Source organism: Juglans regia, chromosome 3, assembly GCF_001411555.2.
Source record: "Juglans regia cultivar Chandler chromosome 3, Walnut 2.0, whole genome shotgun sequence".
NCBI lineage: Eukaryota > Viridiplantae > Streptophyta > Magnoliopsida > Fagales > Juglandaceae > Juglans > Juglans regia.
Window position 1 is genome coordinate 33,299,811 of NC_049903.1, and position 20,540 is coordinate 33,320,350.

A 20,540-nucleotide genomic window follows, 5' to 3' on the forward strand; every position below is an offset into this window, starting at 1 on the left:
GTACGAACCTTGTGCTCTGAACCATGCAGGGGTGTTGTCCTGATGGCCAGCTTCTGCCTCCTTCTTCGGTAACCCTTCTGCTCTGTTGCTTGTAGAAATTTCCATCTCCACCGATCCACTCTCATTTTCCACTTCCTTTCCGCTTTCACCTCTATCATACCTGGGCAGAGAAGACCATCTTCTCTTTGTCCTTTCGACACGTAACCACGGCCCGAATTGACAAAAAGAAGCTGCTCCATCACCTTTACCTCCTCTAGTTGACTGACATCCCTGCACACCATGTAGAATCCATCCACACTGAAAGCATATCTTTGGGAGCTTTTCGTAATGGAAATGGACCCAGTGCTTTGTCCCCTGCTGGTTAATAAAACGACCTCTATCAATAGCTTTACATAGTACCATTTCCACCTTAACTCGAAGGCAGTTCCCCCATCCAATACCATCGTCTTCGACATCCACTTCTACAACATGCCCTGCTGAACTTCTTATTTGATAACCCTAAACCTCAAACATACACCCTAAGGGTAGGTCATGTATTTGCATCAAAAAGACTTCCCTATCGAAAGTGAAGTTTCCTGGACACTTTGTTCCATTGTAAGGCTGGAGTAGGAACGGTACGTTATCGAAATTCCAAGGTTTACCCTCTAGAGTTCTCTACATGTCTGCATGATTTTCGAAAGTAATAATAAAAACGTTACTACTAACTTCTGTAAATGTAGCCCGTTTACTAATTCGCCAAATTCTTGCCATTGTGTTACTAGAGAGTAATTTTCCCACAGTTCTCTCCGAGCAAACCTTGTCAATGAGACTTCTCTCTCCCTAATAGAGGATTTCTTCCCGATTGTTATCCATTTACAAAACCGCCTCTTCTTCTTCTGTCAAACTCAATTTCCTCCATTGATCCTCTAAACCATCCAACTAGGTACTTTCCTCTCGGGCCATTTTGACTGAGCCGATATGCTTGAAACCTGGTACACCACCTCTGGATCAAAGCGAGCAAACCAAAGAGGAGACTTTTTGTTTTGTTTCTTGAGATGTCTTTGATTTGCTTTCTTTTCGCATGACCTGAATTCTTTATGCATTCTTGTAACACGGTTCTTTGATCTCCACCAAAAGTGAGGTCCGATTCCAATAAAATTTGGAGGTCATCTCCTTTTTTTTTTTTTTTAAAAAAAAAAGTTTTGCCATTTATAAATATAATCAATATAATTTTATTCATGTTGACGGCAGCCTTATTCTTTCTTTATTATATATCTTTCATTGTTTTATTTCCATAGATCAATGACCCTCAAATCATATAATTAAAAAGAGCTATTGAATATGTTTCCGTTGAGTGTGGCTTAATTAGCCTGCTTTCTTTGAAGACATTGAATCTATGTTTTGGTTTTTTTTCTTTTTTTTTTTTTTCTTTTTATTGATCAGATAAAGAGGTATGGTACTAAGGTACGTAGTCGAAGGCCCAAATCTTGGGCTTTCCTAGCTAGTACGTACAGCTTATAAGTTGTAGGCCTATTTAGTGCATTCTCATTGAGTTCCTCATATCTCCTCTATCTCTATAATTTAGGAAAAATTTTAGGGTTTTGAAAAAAAACCCCTCTCCATCCCAATCCCCATTTTCTGGTTAGGGTTTACAGTGTGTATAGTCGTTCCCATATATAAGGAATGACTGTACATCCCAATCTCATTATATTTGGCCTTCGTCCTGTGTCTTCTTCTCTTTTGGTTGGTCCCTCCCTCGCGACACCAACGATCGCAGCCCCTCTCCATCGGCAATTTTTGTAAGTTTGATTTCGGTTTCTTCAAAATCGTTACTGTTTCTCTCTTCCCTCATTTTCTTGTGTTTTTCTTTTCCTATCTCTCTCCTTCTCTGTTTCCCTCTTCCCATTTTTCTTCCTCCCGACACCATGATCAAGGTATAAGTATGCGATAGAGAGCCTACAACTCTCTCTCTCTCTCTCTGCGTCAGCGATCTCTTCATTGTTTGGCTACCGAAAAAGTTGAGATGCTTTCACCAACTTTATTTTTTTTCACTCTCATTTAGAATTTTGATTTTGGGCTTTGTTTGAGGAAATCGCTTCTCATTTTTTCTTGCATTGCCATTGATTTGTCTGTATTTTTTTTAGATGTGTTTACTGTTTGGCTACCGAGAAAGTGATGATGCTTTGACACTTCTTTTTTAATTACTTTGTTTATCTCATTGTTGTCCAACAATTTTTCTTGATCGATCCATTCATTTAGGCTTGGAATTGTGAATTTTTTAGGATGATCTGCGTTGGGTTTTTGGCTGTGTTAACTGTTTGGATGCCAAGAAAGTGATGATCAATTTCACACGATTTTTTTTTTTAAATCTGTTTCTCTCATTGCTGTCCAACCATTTTTCTTGACCGATCCATTCATTGAGGCTTACGATTGTGGCTTTTTTAGGATACCCTGTGGTGGGTTTTTGGTTGTATATTGGTTGGCTATGTTGACTGTTTGGCTGTCGAGAAATTGATGATGCTATCACATCGAATTTTTTTTTTTAAATATGTTTCTCTCATTGTTGTCCAACCGTTTTTCTTGAGGAGAATTTGGTGGAGTTTGTGGTAATGGAATTTGTGGGATTTTTGGTTTTGAGGAGAATATGGTAGAGTTTGTAGTTATGGAATGGGCAAATCATTGTTTGTGGTTATCCATTCATTAAGTTTATCTGTATGTTTTTGCCTGTGTTGGGTGAATTTATTACTTCCTAGCATTGTTTTTTTTATATCCAAAAAATGCATAGTCAATTCCTTAAACCAATTCAGTTTCATTACTCTTTTCATGGGTAATTTGTTCTGTATTGTTGGGTCCTTTGTAGTGTTTCATATCTCTTGGGGGAGGGGGCTGTTATTAGGCTATAATGATGGTGTTATAGTACGGGTTAATTCACAAGTGTTAATAGGGTCCTATTGATATGGCAGGGTAATTCTCACCCAAATGGCCACATTGCAGTTTGTGGTACTTTCCAGAAAAATAATGGACATTCGGGTGGGGTTTTGCAGTCATTCGATGTGAATGGCTCCTTGCTTACGCATGCTGTCAATATTTCCACCATTCTGAGCCTCATTTATTTATACATTCGATATAAAATGCACTGGATGTGAATGCTCTTATTTAGCATGATTGTGATTTGCATGTTGTTTGGTGGTTGTTTTGTGTGAATATGTGAATTGGTCAGTTCTGTTACATTGCTTTTTGTTATGTCATTGCTTTGTGTTATGTTGTAATAGAGAAGTAATGTGTAAATTAAACCCCCTCGGTTGTGCTGATGACAAAGACTGGTGGGAATACAAAAAATTTATGGTCATTTCCTCAATGACTAGGTAACCCAGACGGCCAACACGTAGTGACAACCGGTTGCTGCAACCATGAGAAGGTGGCCAAATTTCGTAGATGTCACCATTCGGTTCCTGAGCTGGCAATGGAAAAATCTCAAACTTCATAGTTACGTACGTGTCTAACATTTCAATGTATTTTAGAGATGGATTCACAAGACCCTGGACATATGTATTTCACCAACCTTCTAAGTGATGATCCTCAACTAGACCCCACTTACGGTGGGCAAATCAGAAACTCTCCTATGACTGTTAATGACTTTCCACCCCTACCCCATAACGATCCTATCGGCATTAGGAAATCAATTAGGAGTGCGAACTTCACCCCCGAAGAAGACAAGTTACTTGTCTCCGCATGACTTAATTGTATCCTTGATGTCGTCTAGGGAACAGACCAAAAACACTCCAAACTTTGGAAAAATTCTTTTGAATACTTTCAGTAATTTAAAAAAACCACAAATGACTAGAAAATAAAGTTTTTAATACATCAGTGGCCGGTTATTCAAGGCAACAAACAAGTCTTGTGTGAAACTAGCCCAGGTTGAAAGGTTGAATCAAAGTGGTATGACCGAGGAAGACAAGGTAGACTATCCATACTCTAACTTGTTTTACTAACAATTAATTTTTTTATACATTGGTTTAATATAAAGTTGTTTGTTTACATGCAAGTTTGACAATGCCAAGATTATGTACCAATCGCTAGAGAAATGCTCCTTCTAATTCGAGCATTGTTGGCACCTATTGAAGACCAATCTAAATGGATTTGGTGTTCCACAATGGAGAATCCAAAGTGAAGGAATATAATGTCCCTGTCCCTAACCCCGACTCGATGTTTGGACGCTACAGTGGATTCAGTTTTCTATCTTGAGGCGGATAATGTGATAGATAATGATGTGATCGAATTGGACCGACCAATGGGAAGGAAAGCTGAGAAAGGAAAACGAAAGGCCCAAGGCACGTTAGCACATGAGATTGTTGTGCTCAGCAAGCTGAAGTATACGCTTTTGGAGGAGTCACGTGCTCAAGAGAAAGAGTATTTTCACCTCAAGGCCGAAAATATGAAGTATGACATGGAAAAAGAGCTAAATTCCATTCGTCTCAAGGATGGAAGACTGAGGTTGGACGCCGAGAAGATGGAAAATGACAATGAAAAATAGCTAAATAAAATTTGTCAAGAGGACGAAAGACTGAGGTTGGAGGCGGAGAAACTAAAGCTCGCCAAGAAGGAAGGGAATCAGCGCATTATGATGATGGACGTGAGTGCCATGCCAGGACTGCAGCAGTTATATTTCTAGGAACTGCAGAGGGAAATCATGGTGAGACGCAATGTTGCAGCACATTTGGATTGATTAACTTTTTCTGTAAAAAGTTTATTTCTTTATTTTTTGTTTCAGACAATGATGGATGACAATATTATTAATACTAAGACGGTTTAATTTTTATTTGGATAATGTAAATTGATATTTTGAAACAAGGAAATTGGTCATTACAATTTCAAAAACTATTACAGATTACCTCAAATATAGTCACTACTAACATGAAGGAAATACAAATGAAAATTTAATTAACTCAAATATAATTTATACTAACATGAAGGAAATACGAATTGAAATTTGATTAACTCAAATATAGTCACTATAACATGAAGGAAATACCAATCAATTATACGACATGTCTATTGTTGGGAATATAATAGCCATTGATGTTCAATTAGATCTGCTTGGAGCTGATGATGTGCCGAGCTGTCTCTAATGTGATGATGACGCTGGATGAACTTCGTAAGCTCAGTTGTATGATTGCGCGACAGTTTCTGGACTTCATCATCAAGTTGATTTTACTCAATGCTCGGACCCTCACTATCATCACGCTCGTCTTCAATGATCATATTATGTAGAATAACATATGCATTCGTTATATTTGTTAGTTCATTGACTTTGAACATTCAGGAAGGTCCACGAATGATTACAAATCTTTGTTGAAGTACCCCAAATGCATGCTCGACATCTTTTCTTGCGAATTCTTGTGCTTTCACAAAATTTTTCTTCTTATTCTCTTGTGGTGATGGAATCGTCTTCACAAAAGTTCGCCACTTGTGATAAATATCATCCGCAAGGTAATACCCATCTAGTTATGGTTGTCATTGATTGTGTAATTGACTGGAGGAGCACGCCCTTGGGCAAGTTTCATGAAAATAGAAGATCTCTCTAGCACATTAATGTCATTATGTGAACCGGGCATACCAAAAAATGCATGCATATCCAGAGATCATATGAAGCAGCTGCTTCTAAAGTAATAGTTAGTTCACGAATGTGGCCAGAGTGCATACATTTCCAAGCTGCGAGACAATTTTTTCACTTTCAGTACATACAGTCAATGCTTCCCAGCATTCTTGGGAATCCCCGTTGTTCACCAACCGTAAGCAATCGAGCAATATCATCTACATTTGAAGATCGCAAATATTCATCTGACAAAACACTTACTATTGTCTTAGAGAATTTTTTAAGACTCTCCATTGCGGTGATTTCACCAATACGTATTTATTCATCGATAAAATTTTCAGTAACCCCATACGCTAGCATTCTAAGTGCTACGGTTATCTTTTGCATAGAAAATAAACTGAGTCTTCCGGCATTATCTCTTCTATAGATAAAGTATGGCTTGTAAGACTCTACCTCATTTAAAATACGGAGAAATAGGGGACGGCTTATCCGAAATCTCCTTCGAAATAGATTCGAGAGATATACTAAATTTTTTACGAAATAATCACGAAATAGGCGCTCATGCCCTTGAATATGATCACGCGGAATAAACTTACGGCGTTGGCGATTGCCACGATGCCTCAATGACTGTCCATCAGTCTTGTCATTAAGAACAATATCCAACTCATTTTCAGAGGATACGTATGTGAGCAATTTACGAAAGAAGGTACGAGCCATTTGATGAAAGGAGTGGAAGATCATGGGAGACTGTTGAATTTTGGTTCTTTAGATCAAATGAGACTTGAGATAGTGAGAATGTGAATGAAAGCAGAATCCGTCTTTATAGAGGTAAAAGTTACCGTTACATATAGGACAAAAAATGTTACCGTTTGAGACTGGACAAAAAAAGCTACCGTTAAAGAAAAGACAAAGAATATTATCGTTGAAGGTAGGAGTTTAAAATGTTACCTTGAGAAAGTCTCCAAAATCTTACCGTTAGAGAAATGAGAAAAAATGTTACCGTTACAAAAATGACAAATTTTTTTATCACCAATACGTGACTAGGTATTACCATTAGAGAAACTGATAAAGAGTAGATATTAAAAAATATCATTACGTTAGAAAATACACATATTAAAAAAAAATTACTATTTTTGTAATACGGATTTCGGTTTGAAAAATAATACTGTATCCGATAGTTAAAATCATATAAGTATTTAGTAGAATGTGATATTTGAAAAGAAGATAATAAGTCTAAAGAGTTAGTAGTTAAAATTGTAAATGGAAGTAAAAGAAAAAAGTAATAAAGAAATAATAGAGAAATATTATTTAATATAATAAACATAGGGATGGGGAATGAGATATAGGAGGTTTTTAAAAAATGATAAAATTTAGGGAAAACTTTTAGGGAATGTGATTTTTAGTTAAGTTATAGGAAATTTTATGGAGAACCCAATGGGAATGCTCTTAGCCATGCATTGTCACATTCATCATCAGATAAATAAAGAAAATTCTTTGTTAGGTTATGTTGAAGAAAATTATGCGGATATAGTAATCTGAAAAAATATATGCGACTTTAAGGCATGTAGAACAGTATCTTTAATGTGATAATTGCCCCACTTGAAAGAATTTGCTATCAGGTTACAAGCAATTCACCTCCAGGATACAATAAAATCACCAACTGCAGATAGTAATTCTAAAATATTTCCTTCAAAGTTTATCTACAAAATTGTGTAAATGATTGAAAATATGAAAGAATAGAATAAATAAATTCATGGGTCTCATCTCCTATTTATAGAGAATGAAGTAACAACCATGTGAAAGATCATAACTCTTAACTTGTGACTTTTCACTTAAAGACAAAAGGTGTATGCCTGGTCAAGTGGCTGGACACCTGCCTTCTCCAAGGGAGGTCACTAGTTTGAAAAACACCAATTCACCATTTTTATTGAATTTATTTTGAAGTATTGCACCCATCTAAGTGGGTCTTCAAACGAGCCGGTTAGGCCCATGCGTTGTGCCTCTTTGGCCCATGCCAAGCATAGCATCCTTTCAGCCAATGCGTTGTGCCTCTTCAGCCCACGCCAAGCATTGTGTTTGTTTAGCCCAAGCATAGCATCTCTTTGGCCCAAGCATGGTATCGATTAAAGAATAAAAGTGTAGCTATGGTGGTTTGAACCCATACCCTATCTTTTGAAACAATATACCCTTACCACTAAACCAATGCATCTCTTTAAGATAATGGTTTACGAAAATAAATAATAACCTATATTTAATAAATTTACATATTTAATATCACAATTTATAATAAATATAACAGGTTAAACTTACAATAGGCCGTTGCAATTATTATAGACTTCAATGTGACCTTATTGAGAATTAGCTCAATGAATAATTCTATTCTAATACATGATTTACACCATGTACTATTTACATGGCACAATTTAATATGAAATATAAATTTTAAAATTTAAAATTTAAATCTTACAAATTAAATTATATGATATAAATTGTGTGTAGTATAGAGACCTTAAAATAATATTTGTTTGGGAAAATGACTTAAAAGTTATTTCTTTTTAACACCTAATAATTACAAGCTAGCTAATAGCTAGAAGATGCGTGGATGCAGGTGGATAACATATAAAAATCCAACAATATTATCCTTTAACACCTAACTAGCTAATTATATATAATATAAGCTACAAGATTGTCGCATTAAATAAAAAAGACAAAAATATTACTACTATATAAAAATCCAGTTGTTTTGAGACATCCTCGTCCGTCCGTTTCCTAAATTTGGATCGAGTACCATTAATACACGCAAAATAATACCTAGCTATTACCATACAAATAATGCTCATTTTTCATCTTTCTCCCATCAACCTAGCTGACAACGTACGGGTGGATGACAAGGATATTTGGGATTAATTATTTGTCTTGATTAATATAATACCTTAGGCATGTGTAATTTGTCAATCACATATATAAATACATACATAAATACATACATATATATATATATATGTATGTATCTGATGACTCCCATTCGATCTGCATGGATATCAACATGTGGTTTTATGCATGCATGCATATATATATATATATGATAAAATCATACCGAGGATCAATGATTTTGCTTTCGTGCAAATCTATTTAAAAGCAATAATTTTGTCGACCCGTCAATACTTTGTTAGGTAGCATATATATATATATATATATATATATATAAACATTACTATATAATAATAGATATTCCATATCTTATAGGATATGGAACGTCTTAACATGAAAAGATAGAGAGTACTAAGGGACAAACTGGAAACTTATTTGGGTGAAAGATTCTTGTAACTATATATATATATATATATATATATTATATAGATTTGACAATATATATTAGTATTGTTGAGCAATATTTGACCCCTTTGTTCACATTTTCTGGAATATTAAATATTTTTTCCCATTGACTGGTTTTTATATATATGTTGCCTATCTGCAAATAAGAGATAATTAGTATGATCAATTGAAATTTATTTCCTTGGCATTAACCGAAGAATATCTAACCGCGCGTATAAAGGATCGACAAGTACTATATATATAAAGATTAATTAATTAATTAGACTTCGTTCAAATAATTAAACGTTAATATCAAATCTATCTGGCCGGCATGTAATATGCATGCATGCTTTTGACTCCCATTCTTGAACCATGCATGCATTCGATCATGCTGCATGGAATTTCAGTTCATGACAACACCTATGCTATGAGCTGTTTGATCAAGAATATACAAATCATGTTTGTCGATACTCATTTCTAGCGCCTATATAGCTTCTAATTAGATGATCAGGAGTACTAATATATTATAATTAGGTTCTGATGGCCATGCTAGATCATGGAAATTAGAATATTGATCATGTTTATGGATGCATGGTGATGATCATGATCATATATATATATATATATATATATATATATATATATATATATCTTTGAACGTAAATTGCAGTATGTAGTGCAGAAAAAGACGAAACACGTACTGCATATAAAAATGTTTCACAACATGATGATATATAAGAGTATTGATCATAAATATGTACGTATACGTAGTTTGTCTTCATAATGGCTCCTACCTACTTGGAAGGGAAACAAATTATAATTAATACAGACATGCATTAATCATATATAGATAGGTATAGGTTATATATTTTTCAATGGCATGGAGATCCCATTTTATGGCCTACAGACTTGGAGATTAATTACGATAAGATAACAAATATCCTATCATTAATGAAGACAAGTTTAGAAGCTTAATTACTTTTTTAATTTATTCGCTTTTAGAGTCGTTCATCTGACTATCTTTCCAGTTTCCACGTGTGCTCCCAGAAAGTATAGATCGATCGATCTTCTAGTTTATGACTGATCTTTCATATCATGATATTGACTATCTTTCATATCATGACTCTTAAAAGTTTCCCATACTTGAAGAAGCCGGCCTGCATGCATTGCAATATTACTACTCATGTTAATGTGTTTCGCATTTGGATCAAGAATATATGCATGAGGCTTTGATACCAATATATCTTGCGTATTGCAAATTAGTCTCAAGATTACAATACCATCTTTCGTTTGCAAGACTTATCCAATTGGTACTAAATAATATTGAAATCATGATTACATGAATCCAGAAAAAAAAGACAAAACACCGTTTGAATGATGTCTTCATATATTGCCCCGAACTCTGGCTTCATCAACCTCTATATATAATTAAATGCTTAATTACAATAACCCTCACAGCAGCATCCAATATCATGCGTGTATATATATATATATACACACACGCACAATCACAAAAGTCCATCAAACTATTAAACGTGTTATTTCTTCTCAAATATTATACCTTAAAATTTGTCAGGTACCTGCAAAAGTACCTGCTATTAGACAGGAAAAATACTATTTACGGCGCGTTAAATCGCCGTAATAGTCTTAAATGTCATTGCAAAAAGATAAACAGTTACTTTTCCATCAGCTTATTCCACCTTCGCGTTGGAATTGAGCGGTGACTTAGAAATCGCCGCAAATAAGATTAATTTATAGTGATTCTCTTTTGCAGCAATTTTAAAATCACAAGAAAATGCCTTATTTCTTGTAGTGAGTACTTATGATCTTCTAGTAGGGCCATGCATGGGGTCTAACGTTCCCATGATTCAAGGACGTTTAAGTCCATCCAGAAAGTATTATTTTGGATCTAAAGATAACATTAATGATTTGATTTTAACCTTAATCCTTAGGAAAATAAAAAATTTTGAAAACTACTCTAATCTAAGTTATCATCATCATCGCACGAAACTTCATGCAGATAAATTAGTTTTCGTGCAAATAAATTAACAGTTTCTGCTTGACCTTTTATGGAGAGATTATACCATGATGACCTCTAAGCCGTCCAACAAGAGCCCATAGAACAGAAGGGATTGAACCGCGCGAGAAGTCAAGTCATATGAATGCATGGACTTCTAGTCGATCGCCTACAATTGTTAATTTGCATAAAAATAATAGGACCAAACTGCTGGCAGAACAGCCAAGCATTTATTATGTATTCATTAATTAATTTAATATTAAATTCCTCCGAAAATGAAAGGTAATTGCATTGATAATTCATCAACGGCTATTCTATTCGACGACTCTTGATTAAAATATTAATGGGAATTAATTAGTGATTAAATGTAACCTAAACCTGCTCCAAGAAGCTGCCAAGAAAGAAAGAAGAATCGGTCGGGAACCTGTGTATGAAAACTGTGCAGAAATCGTACGTGTGATAGCGAGAGGTTATAAATTTATTGGAAACAGACATATATGGTTTGATTCCTTTCAATTCCCGTATTCTATTTCCAATGATGTTTCTAAATTTGTCCATACGTTGTTCACCAATTGAAATAAATACCTGGCTGCAGGCTAGATACAGAAAATCGAACTCTCTCACAAAATCTACCACACCCAATTGTCTGAAACCATCAAAAGATGATGCAACCTGAGCTTCTTGATCAGTCCTCATGGCCATTCTACAACGTTATAGATTCCACTTTTGACGAGCTTGCCACGTTCGATGGCTATGGCTTCCCTTCAATACTCACCACAACAGAGGATTCCTCTGGACTTTCTTCAGACCCCTTTTCTTCAACCATATTCCAGGGTGAATTTGTCCAATATCCATTTTGTGATGATTCCCAACAGGTCATGTTATCCATGAGATCAAACTTGTCAACGGAGTTGGGGATATTAGAGAACATTTTGAATGATGATGACATTGTACGTATGGATTATATTACAGGAGAGAGTGAAGGAAGTTTCAGTTTGGAACAAATTTCCACTGATGGAGAATATTTTTTGTGCCCTAGCGCCTCAATGATATCTGAATCATCACCAGATATATCATCTAATCAACCACATGTAACTCTGCCAGGAGAGGACATGGAAATCAACAACCTTCAGAGTGTCGACCATCTCCTCAAGGCTTATGGAGAAGCCTTGGAAAAGGATGAGAGAGAGCTTGCGCAGGTGATTTTGAGACGCATCAGTGAGAAAGTCAGCCCAATTGGTGAAAGCTTAGAGCGTGTTGCTTTCTTCTTATCCCAGGACATTGATCAGAATCAAGGTGATTATCTGAAACTAGAGTCCTCTAAGAATTTTGAGGCTGCGTTCCAGGCATTCTACCAAAGCTTCCCAGAAGGGAAATTCGCTCACTATGCAGCAAACTCTGCGATTCTTGAAGCTATGCCAGATGATGCAAAAACAATACACATAGTGGACTTTCACATGGGAGAAGGGGTTCAGTGGCCTCCAATGATGGAGGCGATTGCACGCCAACGCAAAACATTGAGATTAACATCAATAAAATGGGAGGAGAATGTTCCTTCACCCTGGAGTTTTGAGGAAACCAAAAGGCGTCTCCATAAGCACGCCAGAGTTCTGGGTTTGAATTTGAAGGTGGAGGAGATGGGAATTGAGGATTTGGTTAGTGAGACAAGGAAAATGCAGAACATGGATGGCAGGAGAGAGTGGTGGGTTTTTAATTGTATGTTCTTGCTTCCTCACATGGGGATCAGCCGAAGCAGAACACTTGCAATGGAGTTTCTAAATGTAGCAAAGGAATTGGTCTCTAGTTCTATCAACTGTCGAACTAGCAACAGGGGTATCATTACTTTTGGTGATGGAGATCCTTGTGAAAAACTGAAACATTGCCTGGGTTTTGGGTCATTCTTTGAGGGGCATGTGGAGCATTACCAAGCCTTGTTAGAATCATTGAGAATGAATTTCCCACCTCATCTTAAAGAAGCAAGAATAGCTATCGAGTGCCTCTTTGTGGCGCCTTATATCTCTTCTGTTTCTTGGCTCCAGAAGTGGGTGAAGATGAGGGAAGGCTACCATCTTCAGGCCGAAGAGCTTGGGTTGGAAGGTAGGAGACTGAGCCAAGAGACATTAGCAGAAGCAAAAGAAATGGTGAAAGAAGGGGAAGGTTCATATGGAGTAAGGATTGTAGAAGAGACTGGAAATGAGATGGTCTTGGAATGGAAAGGGATTACAATGGCCAGAGTTTCAATCTGGACAGATAAATATTAAATATGCCGAGATTACTTTCATTGATTATTGGCATATTGTATAGATTGTTATAACCCATTTAGCATAAAGAATATTAATGATATGACTGAGAAATAATTTATTACAATCGCAGTTGCTATCCCTCATGTTTATGCATGCTTTGCTTAATTTAATTGTCCTAATTAAGTCATTGTCTGAAAATAATTATTATAATTTGGCAGCCTTTTGTGTATCTTCATTATTGTTTTATTTCTAGAGATCACTGTCGACCTTCAAATCATATACAAAGAGATCTTGACTATGACTTTTGTTGCATGGTAGCTTGGCTTCCACCATGCGAGGAAACAATTGAATATTTAAGGGGAGGTTTCCAAAACCCTTTTAATTCATCTCATCTCATCGATCATTACAACTTTATCAAATTCTCGTATAAAATATAATAAACAATTCAACTTTTTCAAATCTCAAAACCAATAATAATATATAAAAATAATATTCTAACAATATTTTCTTTAACTTTCTCAATTCATCTCATCTCTATTCACTATCCAAACCTCTTCAAGAGTTCCTACTCCAACTTTATTATAATCTAGATCGAGTTGCAGACAAAAAGACATAAAATTATAATCTCGCAATATTTATAATTATCCAAGTGAATTAATTCTTAGGTAACATTAAATGTTTAATAAATTATATATGATCCAACTTATGTATCCTCATTTAGCACACTTTAAGTCCTCGAGTTTGAGTAATCTACATACTTCTTCAAAGACATTAATGTTTGTGTTGTTTTATATATATATAGTAGTAGTAGTAGTAGTAGTAGAAGGCACAAATATGGGGCTTATCTAGTATGGTCTAGTTCTGGGCCAATAGCTAGCTGAGGTTCGGATTTGGACATCCTTAAATCCATTGTCAAACACCATCGAATAAACAAAAAGAAATCAGTCTTTAAACAACAGGCTCTTTGATAGCTGGCATCATATAATTCATACACTCTTATAGTATGAAAAATAGACAAAATTCTAAATATAAGTCGATCGAGTCTTAATGATCATAAGAATTTGAGATTTTATGGATGCAATTATTATGGAGTACTTTAATGTATTCAACTTAGATTTGTTTGGACAATTAATTTAAAAACTTCTAGTCAGAAAAAAGAAAAGAAACAAAAAATATTACTTCGTTAAATCCTAATTACTATCATAGCTACAAGAATATTGTAGCATTAAATTAAAAAAAAAAATAATTTTTTTTATAGGAAATAGACATCATTTTATTCTATAAGGAAGTTACATCTGTGATTCAAAATTACAAGCCAAACTAAATTCTTGTTGTAAGCTCTCTGTACACAAATATATTTGCGACGACATTGTCTGAACTTCAAAAACTCTCAAAAAAGCTAAGAGTATATGTATGATCACAAGGATAATCAGGACTGTTTGTCTTGATTAATGCCTTAGGCATGTGTATTAATTCGCCCATTTCATACGTAACGATCGAGCAATTCTATCATCATCAAGATGATCCGATCAAAGGAAATTATTATGCAAGTCAAGTTTCAAATCCATGACCTATATATACTATTTGATATGCTTAATTATCAAGACTTGACTTGTCTGAATATTGATATTAAACTAATAATTACAAGTTGGCACATATTCCTCCTTGGAATTTTTTTTTTTTTTAAAAAAAGGCAAAGCTGGCTATAGCCAAATGAGAAATATTTTAACTATAAAGGAATTACATAAAAGTAAACATACAAAATGACATGACTTGATGTAATACGTCAGATTATAAAATTACTTTTTTTATAAAGTAGATGATCTAACGGATCCTATGAACTTACATCAGTTTGTAAAATTACTTTTATGGAATCTTTTTATATATATCGATAGCAATTGTCTAGCTAGCTAAATATCCATCCCAATGTCGTGGTCATGATACATATAATTATTTGGTGCTAAGGACAGGCCTAGATCATTTCTAACTTTAGCTCGCTTGCAGTAGTGTATATCCATTAATCTAGATGTCAAGATGTGGTTTTATGCATGCAAATATGCTAAAAAAGATACCAAGGAATGATTTTGCTTTCGTGCAAATCTATTCAAACATGCACGATCTGACCCGCTGAAATATTCCTTGTTTGGCTTTCTCTATTTCTCACCTGTCTGCTAAAATGTAAACAAATTGAAACCAAAATACATTAACTTCACGTACAATCTTATTATTGATTTTACATGATTTTTATATCATCTCAATACTTTGTTAGGTAGCATAAACATTAATAGATCCATATCTTATATGATATGGAACTAATTAACATGAAGAGTTAGGGACAAAAGTTATATGGGTGGGTGAAAGATTATTGTTAATGCAACTTGCAATATAAATAAATTTGAGCAATATTTGACTCATTGGTTCATGTTTTTTGCGCGGAAGAAAAAATCTATCAATCATCCTGATATATCTTAATTATCATCCCCTTATCATCTTCTTATTTGGCATCCAATGATTAGATGATAAGTAATGAATGATCATAAATAGTTTTGCAATCATCTAATATCATATTAAAGGATGATGAAAGTATAATAACAAATTAAATGGATCTCGAGGTGGATAGCATTTCTCTTTTCGAAATATTACATAAACATATTTTCCATATTGATCACTGGTTTTTATGGTGTCTGCTTGCAGATTAGAGATCATAAGTATGATCAATTGAAATATATCTCCCTGGCTTTAACAGAAGTTTATGTGACGGTATAAAAGACAACTACATAAAGATTAATTATACACTATTCAATGCAAAACGTTGAAATAAAATCTATCTGCATGCATACTTTTGACTCACATTCTTGATCCACCATGCATGCATCGATCATGCATGCAAGTATTCCAATTTCCAGTTCTACTTCATGCTATGAGTTTGAAGAATAAATCATGATGTTGGTCGATACTCATTTCTAGGCTATATATATAAATATATATATATATATATATATATATATATATATATAACTAGCTAGATAGTCGGGATGATTAATGTTCATGTGATGACTACTAGATCATCATGATCGGAAAGAATATTATTTGATATTTAATTGGGATTCACTTATATATATATATATATATATATATATATATATATATCAGATATTTGATCATTTCAGTTTGGTTAATCATGGTGATGATCATATATATAATACGGGTTCATTTGTTGAGATCGATATATATATATGCATGCATGCTTGATTTCTGCACAAAGAAGTACGGGTTAATCTATGATCTAGAAAACCAATATACACACACACACACACACACACACACACACACACACACACACATATATATATATATATATATATTTGAACGTAAATTGCAGTACTGCAGAAAAAGCCGAAACAAATACTGCATATAAAAATCTTTCTTAACATGCTGATAGAGTATATTGATCATATATATATATATATATATATATATATATATATATATAGTTTGTCTTCATAATGGCTCCTACGTGGAGGGGAAATTAACAACTATTTATAATACAGACAATCATAGAGAGATCAGGTACGCTATTTGTTTGTCAATGGCATGCAGATCCTATTTTGTGGCCTACAGATCGACTTGGAGATCAATTGATGATAAGGTGACAAATTATATCCTTTATATATATCATTAATGAAGACAAATTGAATTAGAGGCTTAATTACCTTTTTTTATTAGCTTTTAAAGACGTTCATGCCTCAACTATCTTTCCAATTTTCATGTCTACTTCCAAAAAATATCATCACTACAAGAAAATTATTTATTTGTGATTAGTTATTTCTTGCAAAAATGATCATTTCCTACTAAAGTGATGAGTTTGTTTTCGTCGCAAATAGTCATTATCATTACAAATACTCGTTTTTCTTGTAAGGCCAACATTCTTTATTCTTCAAACTCATAGCATGCATATATATTTTTTGGCCTCTAATCTCATGACTCTTTGATAATATGATTAAACACAAATTTGGAATTTAATTATTAATTAATAGGGTATATATACAGATTTTTATATATTTAAGATTTTTACTAGATGTTCAAAGAATTGGCAAAATTTTTAGAAGCTTTACAAATTTGGAAGGCATATATACATTCTGAAAAACAACATAAAACAGTATGACACATCATCAGGTATGACTACTTAAACATAACTTATTTAGTAGAAACATTAAGATTAATTTCTCGCAGAGTACTTTAGTTTCTATTTAAAATTTGATAGAAGAGTGGGTGGAGATCATGTACTATTTTTAGAAAAAAAAAAAAAAAAGCAAAAAAAATATAGCATTAAAGTTAAAAGAGTAGCTGGAAACTTTTAAGATCGGATATAATTCACCTAATTAATTACTCTAATAGCTTGTATTTATATGTGCAACGTCTTGTTATTGTTGTGTTTCGCATTTGGATAAACAAATAATAGAAAAATCTAATTGTAAGCGATTTTACGTACTAATACGTGTATTCATTCAATATGATCGGTCAGAAAGTATATTTTATTAAAAACATTGTTAATTTGAATTTAGAATATAAAGACAACAACATTAATACGTAGATTGGTATACAAACTTGTTTGTACATAACAATACTTAACAATAATATTGCAGGCTTTGGGACCAATATACCAGCTTGCGTAATATTGAAAGGTCCCAAGATCGATCATGATTACGTACATTAATATATATATATATATATATATATATCTACTCTATTATAAAAAGTGGTTAAGTAATTGTAAATAGTAACTTTTGTTTTTTTTCGTATTTTTCCATCAAGTCGGTTAAGTCATGTTTTACCAAAAGACCCTTAAAACACTTGACTATTTGATGTGTAGCTCCCTTGTAGAATTTAGTGAATAATTATGTTTTATAAAAAAGTCCTTAAGACCTTTGACCATTTGACGTGTAGCTCCCTTGTAGAATTTAATGAAGGATTATGTTTTACCAAAAGGCCCTTAATAGTCCTGCAGTTAGATACTTTGTTAAAGTTTAGATTTTTTTTTAATCTTAATTTTTTATCTTTCTTTAACTTTATATTTTCTTTTCTTAGATAAATGAACTACTGATTTTTCATCTTTGTTATATTTAAATTATTATGTCAGGTGTATCCCAAAATTAACACACCTAGAATCGTTTCTTAATGTATATATATATCTCTATATATATAAAGAACCTATGAAACGGAATTTTCTTGTTTTAACAGAAATTTCTTGTTTTAACGAATATGCTGGTTTTCATTAACTTTCCATCCGTTTGTAATAATTACAGAACACAGGGATATAATTGTATTTTCCTTTACATTCTGTTTATAGCTACTTTTATGATTTCTGTTAATTTCTATTCTATTATTAATATCTTTAAATATGCTAATAAAGCAGATTTATTATAATAATAATCATGGATTCAATTTTCAATTTAAAAATACGTTTTAATAGAAAAACAGATTTATGTAGATTTGTCTTTTCGTATTCATTATAATAATTTACAAATAGTCTATCTTTTAATAACTTTTAAGATATATATTAGTAATAAAATAATAAGATATATATACTTTATTTTTATTTTAATAAAATATATTAATACTTTGAACTACGCATACGTGCCTCAAGCACGTAACATCATACTAGTATATATATATATATATATATATATATATATATTATATACCATCTTACGTTGGCATGCAAGACTTATCCAAATAGTAATAAAGAAATATTGAAATCATGATCATTACATGAATACAATAAAAAAGACAAAACAGTGTTTGCATGAAGCAATTGCCTCAAACTCTGCTTCATCAGCCTCTATATATAATCAAATGATCAATTGCAATCATGAGCCCCACAGAAGCGTCCAATAAATTGCATACGTACATGAATCACAAAAGTCCATCAAATTAATGTTAATTAAGGCTGTTATATTCAGCTAGCTAGCAAGCAACAATACCTCTCAATTTCCTTAAAATTGGTCAGATCATGCTTATCTTGATCATCCAGTGTAGGGCCACGTCTAAGGTAATCCCTATGATTCAAGGTTTAAACGAGTACGCAAGAATACGGTGAGCCTCTTCATTTTGCCCCTCATCTTGATAGTTCATATATTTAGTTTTTCTTTTTAATTTTTTTTAATAATTAAGAAAGTAATTATTAATATATTAATTTTTTTAAAATATTTAAATATATTTAAAAAATATTTGAAATAAAAAACATAAAAAATGTGCAGTTTACACTGGACGGCACATCAAATAGGTACATAGAGGCGGTAGAATAACACCAATACTCTTGTAGAAATGAAACATGATTTGAAGATTACTCTTCCCAGAAAGTTTTATCTTGAATCCAAATATATATGTGATGCTTTTAACCTTAATAAGTAGGAAAATCAAAACTTTTGAAAACTAATATGATCTAAATGATTTAGTTTTCATGCAAATAAATAAGAAAAATGTTAGGGAGCCCGTTTTGGGCTCCCGTTCGTTTTGCCTAATTGGTTTTTTTATTTTTTATTTTTTATTTTTAATTTTTAATTTTTTTTAATTTAGTGATTAAGAAAATATTATTTAATAATATTATAAATTTTTTTTATTTTTTTAAAAATATTTAAAAGTGTTAAAAAAATTACATGAAAAAAAATTTCACATCATTTTTTTAACACTTTTAAATATTTTTTAAAAAAATCAAAAAATTCATAATATTATTAAACAATATTTTCTTAATCATTAAGTAAAACAATAAACAAAAAAATAAAATAAAAAATGTGATCGGACAAATCAAACAGGAGCCCAAAACTTCTCCCTAGCATTTCCCAATAGATAATTAACTCTTTCTGCTTGACCTTTTATGAAAGGATTATGCTATGCTGAGCACAAAGCCGTCCAACAAGATCAGGTCATGATAGAATGGAAGGACTTCTAGTCTTCTTCCATTGTTTATAAAATAAAATAAGGGCCAAACTCATGAGCACAACCAATTAAGTTTTTAATATATTCATCAATTTGAAATTAAATTCCTCCGAAAATGAAAGGTAATTGCATTGACAAGTCATGAACGGCTATTCTATTCAACTCTTGATTAAAATATTAATGGGAATTACTAATTACATGCAATTAACCCAAGCACGCTTCAGGAAGCTGCCAAGAAAGAAAGAAAGAAAGACGACTCGGCTGGGAACTTGGGTAATAAAAAAATTAAAACCCCATATATATATAAAGCGTGTGACAGTGAAAGGTTATAAATTTATTGTAAACAGATATGGTTTGGTTCCTTTCAATTTCAATTCTCATATTCTATTTCTCCAATTTTTTTGTTAAATCTGTCCATACATTGTTCGCCAATCGTATATAAATACTTGGT

The 20,540-nt window shown here is 33.0% G+C and overlaps 1 protein-coding gene across 1 annotated transcript; it reads left to right on the forward strand.

Annotated features, from left to right (window-relative positions):
- Positions 1 to 11,569: 11,569 nt before the first annotated feature.
- On the forward strand, positions 11,570 to 13,168 carry LOC108994862 (protein NODULATION SIGNALING PATHWAY 2-like). The gene has a single exon (XM_018970255.1). The coding sequence runs from the start codon at positions 11,570 to 11,572 to the stop codon at positions 13,166 to 13,168; it is 1,599 nt and encodes a 532-aa protein (XP_018825800.1).
- The last annotated feature ends 7,372 nt before the right edge of the window (positions 13,169 to 20,540 follow it).

Coding starts and splice junctions, on each gene's coding strand:
- LOC108994862 (XM_018970255.1), top strand. CDS start 11,570: ATGATGCAACCTGAGCTTCTTGATCAGTCCTCATGGCCATTCTACAAC.